General features: G+C 48.5%; 2 protein-coding genes across 2 annotated transcripts in view; one reads left to right on the top strand and one right to left on the bottom strand.

Moving 5' to 3' along the window:
- LOC119098109 (zinc finger protein 691-like) overlaps window positions 1–738 on the top strand; it is a 5,038-nt gene extending 4,300 nt beyond the window's left edge. Inside the window, exon 4 of the mRNA XM_037221037.1 lies at window positions 717–738. Coding sequence (XP_037076932.1) covers window positions 717–738 — 22 coding nt within the window. The remainder of the gene's footprint in view (window positions 1–716) is intronic.
- Window positions 739–8,318: 7,580 nt separating this feature from the next.
- Window positions 8,319–10,150, bottom strand: LOC119099446 (uncharacterized; the record flags this gene model as incomplete). The annotated part of the gene is given in 2 exon segments (XM_037222603.1): window positions 8,319–9,733; window positions 10,031–10,150. Coding segments are annotated over 2 exon segments (399 nt in total). The 3' UTR covers window positions 8,319–9,402.
- Between the last annotated feature and the right edge of the window lie 213 nt (window positions 10,151–10,363).

Here is a 10,363-nt window from a genome sequence, read left to right on the forward strand (position 1 = left end):
GGGATAAAGGTTCAGACTGAGGTCAAAACTCCTGCTTTTTTACGCGAGAACTTGGTGTATGAGGTAGGTTCTGGTGCTCATTTCGAATTGGTTAATAGTGGAGACCGCAACAGGCATAATCCATGGACTTTTTAAATGTCAGAATAGGTCAGTGACCTAATTGGCTCGGGTCAACAATTTCTTTTCAGGAACACACCGCCTATCGTAATCTCTGGTACTTATTCGAATGACAAAATGGTCGTAGGTATTGTGTCGCCTTGACGTTGTAAAGGTCAAAAGGACACTGACCTTCACTGAAGACCATTGCTATTTTGCTTGGAACAGTTGTCTAGCTTCACGGCGGTTGCGTGAGAACGTAATGGACACTTAAGGCACCAATCTAGAGTTTAACCCTATTTGGCTTCATTCAACCTCAAGGCTATGACGTAAGAACCTGAAATTTTGATGCGAGTTCACGCAAAGGCCAACCCACCCTGCGAATTTGGTGTTTCTAACTATCGTAGTTTGGAGTTCTCGGAGGGTCAAATTGGCCCCACCGGAGCAAAGGGTATTCAATCGACCACCCGGGCGCGTGTTAACATCTGTTCTTCAGTTCCTCTTCGCCCTCACACAGGGCCCTGCCACGTTATCCTGCAGCGCCTCACCCTCTGGCGGACGGTGTGCGGGTCGGGTCCGAGCCGGCCGAGGCGGATGTAGTGGCGCGGGTAGGGCTTCAGGTTGGGCGTGTACTCGACGTGACGCGGCGGGACCTGTACTCGCTCGGGCGGCGCTCTGGCCACGCGCGGGCCTTGGCATCTGTTCGCGAACGAGGCGTTAGCCCAGCGGGCCGGCTGCTTCCATGCCGGCCAAATGAGTGTTGACTAACAATTTTCGTTGCAACAAACCTTCAGGCATTTTCTGCAAGTTACAGCTGTCTTAGGCAATCTTCTAGCGGGAAGTATTTTGTTAGTGAACAGAGTGATTCAATTTCAAACGTATCAAGTGTTTTTCTAAAGTTTCCGCCTAATTTTGCTATCAATTCAAGCCATTCATTTTACTGTTTCCCTCGCAAACACCCGTCTCTACGCGCGTAGATTGCGAATTTTTCTGACCTGCAGGGAAAGAGATGATGTGTTATCCTCGAGAACAATCAGGTCGTTTCGATGGTCGGTGCTGCCATGATACTCGTGCTCGAGCAGGGAGGGCGCACTGGCGTCCAAAAGCTGAAATGCGACGGTCTCGTGACAGCATAATTATACAACTGCCGTAAAAGGCTCATTTCACCAACAATCGTCGTGGCCGGAGTAGTCAGGCTTGCACACTACTGTACTATCAAATCAATGTATCGGAATCTCTTAAAATACCTGTTTGCGACATTTTCTCATTCATTCTTATCACCAGTAGGCTGTGCGTTGCCACAATCTACTGAGGCTGTATTTGGAATTTCATTTTAAGCATGCTGCAAACACATTAATATGATATCTTTCTGAGACAGTTGCAACGGTACACATAGACGGTGGGGTGAGAAGGACCGAAATAGGTGAACCTTCGTGTAAGCTCACGTCGTCTTGGGTTCGAAGGGTGCTAGCCCACACTGCTCTCAGGCTCTCACCAGGGCCCGGTTATCGTTGACGGTCGATCAGCGATAGCTGCGAGAGCGGCAGCGGGCAGCCGGGGCACGTCCAGCTGACAGTCGGAGCTGTCGTAGCTCAGCGGCGCGACTCATGAAACTCCTCTCGCCGGCCGGGCTTCGGTCGAGCCACCCCCGGTCCGCACCGGGATACGGCTGGCCACGGCCAGCGCCGGCTGCCACCCGAGCTGGCCGCGGCCGGCGACGAGCGCGGGCTGCGCGGCGAGCTCGGCTCCTCATCGATCGGCGGGGCCGAGCCGGTGGCTTCGGCTGCTCCGGCGGCTCCGACGGCTCCGGCGGCTCGGCTCCCCCCGGCTCCGTCAGCCGGGGCGCCGCGCCACCCGTCTCAGTCCCGAGCCCAGCCCCGCCGGCGCGTCGCTCCAGGTGGAGCGAGTGATACGTTCTTGTGCGCCGGAACTCGCCGCGCCTGTTGAGCCGCACGAAGTCCTTCGTCGGCCGCTCCAGGGTGTGGGTGCGAGTGGCGGCGCGAGGCGCACAGCGCCGGGGCGCCCGGTCCGGCCGGTCCGGCGGCGGGTCCGGTCCGCCTCCGGCGCGGGACGGTCTGGAGGACACGTGGGTCCATCTCCGGGACGGTTTGGCGGGCTAGGTGCCCTTGTTGACGACGTGCTCCGCAACAGATATGGGGATTTTGGAATGTTGCTTACACCTGGTGCGGCTCCTTGCAGCCCTTGCTTCCGATGTGATGGTCGGACATGGTAGTAAGGCGATGGTGCATTCCTCTGGACGTGTGTGAACTACTTCTCGGTCGTGGAATGCAACACTCACTTCTCTCGCAAAGCGATGGGCCGTCCGCAGCTGTTTCATCTACTCTTCCATCTGTAATGCTGTTTTTAGGACACAATGGGACATCATTTTTCGGACAAACGAATACAGTTGCTGAGGTTGATGCTTCAAGCTTCACATGCTCGCCATTTTGAAATATCGAATGTGAACTTGGTGAGCCATCAGAATCCACGAGACTTGAGGACAAAACGTGAACGAAACTCGGCGACGGGTCCTTGCTCTCATCCGTCTGGTTTAGGCTATCTGCTGTATTATCGCCCTTTTACTCCATTCGTCTTCTCCAAGGAGTCGATAGAAACAGATGCTGGATGTTCGTCACTGACGTCATGTAGCAGTGCCGAGTGTTGATCATTCATGACATGCTAAAGTGTATTGTTGATTTTTTTGCCAAGATGCTATGAAACAGCCGCACTCGCGAAGGTGAGAGACCGGATGATAATGTAAACTACTTAAAACTAAACATTAAAACCTAAACCTACATAGGCATGACACATGACTCTTAATTTGTTTTTGCGGCAAATTTGCCTAGCAGAGTTGTGGTTTGCCACAGCACGGGACATGCACTCACTGCTTCCTCCGCTTTTATGTATGCGTGAGTTGAGCCTAGGTCGTTTTGCTGTCGCAGTGCTCAGAATGTGGCCAAAGCAGACTTGCGAGCATTTGCTTCAGCTGAGATTCATTCGATTTACTTGTGATTTGCTTCACGCTACCATGTTGTCATAGACTAAGCAAGCAAATATTAGTGAAATGCAATATTTCGTAAACGTTTTTGGTACAACCCGCGAGCATCAAGATTTTCCGAATCAAACTCATTCACGTTCAGCATAATCATTGAATCAATCGATAAAATGCAGGCGGTATCGAGAGGCAGATTGACGCTAGGTTCGGGAGCGTTATCATGTAACGGAACAATGTAAGATGTGCTCATAAAATTTTGGTGGCTCGTGCGCTTTGTGTTTCAAGACTGGTATCGCGGGTATCAATTTTCAATCATGGTCATTTTGATTGTTTTTCGATTACGTCATTTTTGTATTTCTGACGTTTAAGCTCAGACGGTACCGTGGGATTCGCAATTAGACACCTCAGAAAAGACGAAGCCATCGGTGATCTACAGGTTCTGGTTCTAATCCCAATTAGATTCAAACTTTTGTATTGCATTCACAGCGCAAAATGAGCTCGTTCAATCATAGGAGTTTCAGGCATCATATCTAAGCATGCCATCACATATCGTCGATATAATACAACACAAAGGGGCAACTGATAGCTGATACGCGTTAACCACATAGCCTGTTCATAGCCCTGTTCGCTCGGGATGTGTGTCCTTTTCAGAATCGGACGGTAAAAGTGATACGAATCTGCGTGCACATTCTTGAATTGCAAGAATGCAAACTCCCGGCATTGCAGTTTCCATATGCTGGACGGCGTCGGCTGCTGCTGCTAGCACTAGGTAGCAGCCTCAGGCGGGGGAAACCACTGCGCACCAAAAAGTAGGAATTTCGGATGCTTTATATATTCCTTGTTACGAAAAAGTGGTATTATTGGCCGTTTTTTCACTCGCGCAGTTTCCATCTTGTTTCTTTGATCGGATTAGCAGTTACACTAACACGAACAGCAGATACTCCAAACATTGCGTAAAATGTTTGTCGTGTCGTCGCTGTTAATTTGTTTAGAGTATAACTCTGAAAATGTTACAGGTGAAAGTATGCGAAGGGATTTACCTGCGAAACGTATTTATTAAGAACAAGAAGCACTCAAACATATTACTTTCCGCTACGCGTTCGTTTTTATCCTTGTGCCTATGAGCACCAAATGTCGACGGTGCGCGGCCCGTGCATTCTCCAGCGTCAGTCTCCGGCGTTATGGCGGCGTTATATGGTCACTTTGATGAAAAAGAGCAGTGTTATTATTCAGCTAAAACTAACACAGACACTAGAAAATGTTGACTGTCTTAGCAGGCTTCCAGACATGTCAAAGTTTGAGGCTATATTTCACGCTTGTATAGACGGTCCTCTCGCAGGTACTGCAAAGGTGGTGGATGTACGGAAAAATAGGGCTCCTTGCCTTTACAAGTGCCCATATTCCTAAGGAATTTATGGCACATTGTATCAATGCTAATCCTCGCGCAAACGCGACATGAACAAAACGGTTCCGTAAACTCACGACGACCTATCTTGGTATGATGCATCTCACGTTCCGTTTTGGTTCTGATTCTTCGAGCTAGACCAGCCGCACGTACGCATGGTAAATGACTACATTCTAGACGCTACGTTTCTTCTTGTTTTAGTGTTGCTACAAGGAGCATCATATCGCATTTCACGGCATCTCGAGACGCTCCGCTCTGGGTGGCTATCGTCGCCTCCACTAGTTTATCATAGCTTTACAGCGAATTAGCAGAACAACCCGTGGGCATTTCACGTTACATGAATATCTCACGGCCACACAGAGCAGAATCTCAATCGCATGCATTTCGTTTTAAGGGTGTCGTTTATTAATGATCAATCTCTTCACATTGGCCTTGGGCGTCGAAATGGACGAGGAATCTTTGCACATTCTGTGGGAGCGTGTTTCGCCCCTTCGAGCCCCGGAATGAAATTGGTTCCTTACCGCTTTCTGACCCCACAAGAGGCAAGTGCATCTAACCGTTTTACCTAGTTTTATCAGTTGATGTAGATGTTGACAGTCCTCGAGAAATGATCGACTAAACTATCGGACATTTTGGTCTTTGTCGTTTTATTCATAATGATAGTACTATTGTCTCTTGTCATAGTTCTCTACCATTTCTTCAATGTGTAGTGAGTCTAGATTATTTTTACTTTGCGACTCATAATCGTATGTCGCTAGACCAGCAGTGATGACTCGTGCCGGGGATTTCGAATGTTTTTTTTTTCTCAATATGTTCCTGTTCCCATTGCAGCTGTTGCGCTCAGACGGCAAAATATGTACGGACAAGTGATGCTATCACGCGGGCAATATCTGCCCGGCAGAGCCTGGCGATAATGGTTAAGTGCTGTAAGAAGCTATGTACTAGTTCTTGTTACCTCGTCTGTATGTACTCCCCACTATAAATGATGATCAAATTGCTCACAAACACTTGACTTTTGTTATGATCATTTCACCGCAGTCTCTTCGTGGTCGTGCCGAACATGAATATATTTGTTATTTATCACTGAACACTATGTTTCGACCACTTCCTTATTAAAACAGGGAAAACTTTATCACAGACAGCTGAGTACATGGTTCCAGCGTTTTTGAATCTTTCTGCCATCGCGTGACAAATTAAGCTTTGTGAGATACAAACTCAGTGAAACTCGAAATGTGCTTTGTGAGGCTTTGTGACGGCCGAGCGAGCTTAGTGATGTACGAAATATGCTTTGCTACGCAATAGTTAAGACAGTTATGTTTGGAGCCATGTCCTCAGCTGTCGTGGTAAGCTTTTACACCTTTTGAGAAACACCAGTGGGTGGATTATCACATCTTATTAAACGTAAACTTCTCATTTTTTTAGACAGACATGAGAAGAACGCGGTCGAATTATTATAACCTAATTTGCGATAAATTGAGTATTGCCCGTCTTACATTGGCTGCATTCACTTTTTGACAGCGTAAATACAATACTCCTATGAAATCTTACTATATTCACAGCCTATAGCGGAAAGATAAGTAGACAACCGCTTTAAATCTCCTGCAAGCCAGACCAAGGTCCGATATAAGCTCCGACTGACCACACCGCACAAGAATGGCAGAAACGGTCTCGCATCGCTGCGGGAAGTAGTTTCCCGGAGAAAAGATGCGACTTATTGACATGTGGGTCTCATGACCAAGTTCGTCAAAGCGTCGGACCATCGAGTTGCAGCAAAACATGTGAGAAACGTGCGGGGAGTCGTCCTGCTTCACATAACTGCGTAATAAACAAAGCAGATGGCTTGCACAGATGTGTAAGTGGGCTAGGTGACTAAGAAACTCATCTTTTTAAGGTGTTGCGATCGGAATGGGTTTTAGCTGAACCGACCCCAGAGTTGCATCATACCTTCAGTCGAATCTGGACATATTCCAAATCGTACAGTGCTTAGTCATGACAGCCCTTTTCGCGCCAGCGTTTCTTTGACTCGTACCTGATTTGGTCACGTCGCATTCTACAGGCGCATAGTTCTAAAATGTACGAAAAATTTGATGTACAGAGGGCGAAGCCCGCAGTCTTTTTCTATAGGCTATCAAGATAGCCGTTATCCTTTACTCTGGAAGTGTTTACGGTTCGTCACCATGCACTAACTCTTCTGTGCGTTTGATCTCATGAGGCCGAATCAGAATGTGCCGCAAATATGAAATAACGATTAGGTTGGGTAAAGTAGTCTAAGGTGAGCCATTTTTTACATTTTGGTAACCTGTACTAGTAGGAAGGGAAATTTTGAGCTTTTGACTTAACACGGTGAAATGTTGATCTTTTGTGCACATATCGGCGTGATATATATATATATATATATATATATATATATATATGTATATATATATATATATATATATATATATATATATCGGAGTCGATGAAGAAGAGAATGCCGTCTTGCGACGATGATAGTGATGAAGATAAAGAAATCAGAAATAATATATATATATATATATATATATATATATATTTCTTGATTTCTTGATCTTCATCACTATCATCGTCGCAAGACGGCATTCTCTTCTTCATCGACTCCGCTTGGCTTTTCCGCCTTGTGGTTTTACTTTCCCGCGTAGCGGCTTGCTCCCATTTGCTGTTGTTCTTGCTGGAGTCGGTTCTTTTCGGGGATCGATGTCAGGACCATCGATCGTCTTTGATTACGATTGGCTGTTTCACTCTTTCGTGGTGGAACTCTTCATATGGGTATTATGGCTTCCGCTGCAGCGCAGGTGGCTGATGCGTCCAGCACGGTTCCATCGGACCCCAGGTCAGTCCGTGAAAGGGTGCTACCTGGTTCCACGGCAGGGTGCCACATGGTCCCACATCGGATGATGCCACTCCTTGCGAGGCGGTACTTGGTCTTGCGGCTGTGGCGCCCGCGCCCTGCAGTACGCCACCTGGTCCGGCGCCAGAGACATTCTGTAGCAGCCTGTCGGTCACATCTGCCGGCGAGAATGCGTGCTCTGGGAGAACACCTCTGTTGAAGGGGAACATCCCAGTTGCTCTGAACGCAGGCTGAAAGCTGGACCCGGCGAAGGCCCTGGTGTACGTGATATCCACGATTTGTTAGACGCCGTAGATTGTCACCGTGTGACCTGGATTTTCCCGCATCCAGTCCTTCATAGCCCTGCTGCAGTAGGTCTTCAGCGGACCGCAAACCGATATGTCTACAGACTGAAGGCAATGAGAAGTATGCGGCGGAAGCGCAAGAATTGTGACCCCGTCGGCGCGAGCAAACTCACTTGTCCGAAGCGAGATATGAGAATTGTGGTTGTCCGGGATGATGAGGACCTGCCTGCCGAACATCGAATGAGTCTTTGAAAGTGGATGAGGTACCCGAGGAATATATCCTCGTTTACCCTCCCATCCATTTATCCTCCCATCCTCATCGTTGCACATCCTGCAGTGCCTGTGGGGGCGCCTCGAAGGAAGTGATTCGGGTAGCTCACTCAAGGAAGGATGATGAGTCGTGGCACAGAACTCCCGACGACGCTTCCTGAACAAGGCAGCGTACACAACTCCCCCCCCCCCTTCTGTGGAAGCGATGGGCCCACCTGCCTCGATCCCTATTTCGCCACCTTTTCGGCGTCTGCTCCGTGATTACGCCCGTCCCATCAGCGTTGTAGGCGTCCTCAGGCGAGGATGGGTGCTTTTCTAAACCCTCCTCTATTTTTAGATGTTCCTTCCATGTGTTTATTGGAATCGTTGGCACGAGCTAGACACGTAATCTCTGGTGTGCTGTCCATGTATTGAGTGGAGTTGAGCCGTAATCACCTTACCCACCTCCGTGTTGGAACAAACTGCCACACTACGATATGACAAATGAAACAGCGTGGCTGAAGAGTTGCTTTCAAGCTCATCCGCGCGAAATATATGGCGATTTCAGGAGCAGGCACGGCCAAATACATGTGAGTCAGTAAATCAATGATACCTTCTGAAACCAAAGACGACAGAACACGTTGTACATCCTCGAAAATGTTCACATCAACGGGTCAGAATCATGTTAATGTTCAGAGTGCACCCATCGCCCGCCCGCCGTCGTTCGCATCAAAACAGCTAGGCCGAGCTTCTCAAACGTACCGCCAGGCAGCCGCTCGGAAACAGTGGAATCTTGGGATAGAGATATGGATGGGATCAACTTACCAATGTGCTCAAATTGCCCCACTTCAACCTATACCATGGTGAAATAAAAACGCCGCCACCAAGGGGTAAAGTTACGGCAATTCTTACAGCTCTTATAACAAACCATGGATTTCTTTCCTACTTATCCAACTTTTCGAGCATTTGAAGGCCCTGTCTAACAGTGTTTGCGTGAAAGGGACTAGTGAGAAGCAATCCATCAAGGTATTCGTCACAGTGGCCATCTAATCCACAGCAACGAAGTCAGGCACAAGTCTTATGGAAGGCCGCTCAAGCTATGATACATGAGGGTTATCATAACAGATAATCGCGCGACGTATTTATGATATAGCATGCTTTGGCTGCGTAAAGAATGATACACGGGATTAAACATTGTGGCTATGTTATTCCGGATGCCCGGGAGTGGATTTAAGGTGATAACGACAGGCTGCCCGGGTACAAGCTTTGCTGTCAGACAAGAGCTTACAGCCACTGCAACTACTTCGCAGCCTTGAGACACGCAATATCTTGAAGGCAAGCCTATCACTGTCTTCCCAGATACGCCCCGCTGTTTTACAGATTGGTCTAATTACCATACCAACTTGCATCCCCTATGGCGGTTATCAGCGGTTTTGGCATCCGCCGTGATCCGATCGTAAAGAGTCACTTCTTGGACGCCTGGACAGCAACTCTTGTCCTTACTTCCTCACAGGTCCACCTCCACCCCCTCGAAGACGACCTGAGGTGACGCTCTGCCCTCCAGCTCGCGCTGGTGTTCTCCGTTCTCAAATGGAGCAGGCGCGAGCTTGCCCTGCGTCTCCGGCTCCTTCTCTGCCGGTGGCTCTTCCTCTTGTTCTGATGCATCTGCGCCGACTTTCGGCTCCTCTTGCTGGATGTAGGCGACTCCGTCGTTGTCATTTTCCCCCGGCTCTCCGTCATGCTCTGTTGTTTCTGTACCGTCTTCAGAGTCATCCGGCCGGCTGTGAGCGTCCTCGTCATTACTCTTGCTCCGCGACTTCTTGGCGTTGTAGCCGATTCTGCCGATGGCAACATGTGACTGAGTCGTGGCGGTGGAAAACCGGCCGGTAAAAACTTCGTTAAAGTAAAAAACCGGTTACCAGGTAAGTGTGCGAAAAAGGCTAAAATACTATCTGTTTAAATGTTCCGATGCGATGCAATGATGCGAGCGAGCCATCTAACATCGACCATTTGTTACAACCTCCTTTTCTAAGACTTGGGTGATCGATATAGTGCATCGAAATCATAATCTGACAAACAGCAAGGGACAGCATTGGCGATATTTGTTGAGATCAGTTGGTCCGTTCAGTTCGTACGGTTTTCTGTAGGACGAGATGACGACGTTAGGCGGCAGCGTGGGAGGCGCCTGGTCGCAGGTGGGCATTTTGCGCACGTTTCAAAGATTCCCGTGTTACTTTTGTCTTCTTCAGCATACCCTGACGGCAACAAGAATGATTAGCAGATGGACAAATTCTCACAGGTCTCTCTCTCTCTCTCTCTCTCTCTCTCTCTCTCTCTCTCTCTCTCTCTTCTCTCTCTCTCTCTCTCTCTCTCTCTCTCTCTCTCTCTCTCTCTCTCTCCTCTCTCTCTCTCTCTCTCTCATCTCTCTTCTCTCTCCTTCTCCTCTCTCTCTCTCTCTCTCCTCTCTC

The sequence above is a fragment of the Pollicipes pollicipes genome, unplaced genomic scaffold, assembly GCF_011947565.3.
Source record: "Pollicipes pollicipes isolate AB1234 unplaced genomic scaffold, Ppol_2.1 Scaffold_4740;HRSCAF=5597_pilon_pilon_pilon, whole genome shotgun sequence".
Classification (NCBI taxonomy): Eukaryota; Metazoa; Arthropoda; class Thecostraca; order Pollicipedomorpha; family Pollicipedidae; genus Pollicipes; species Pollicipes pollicipes.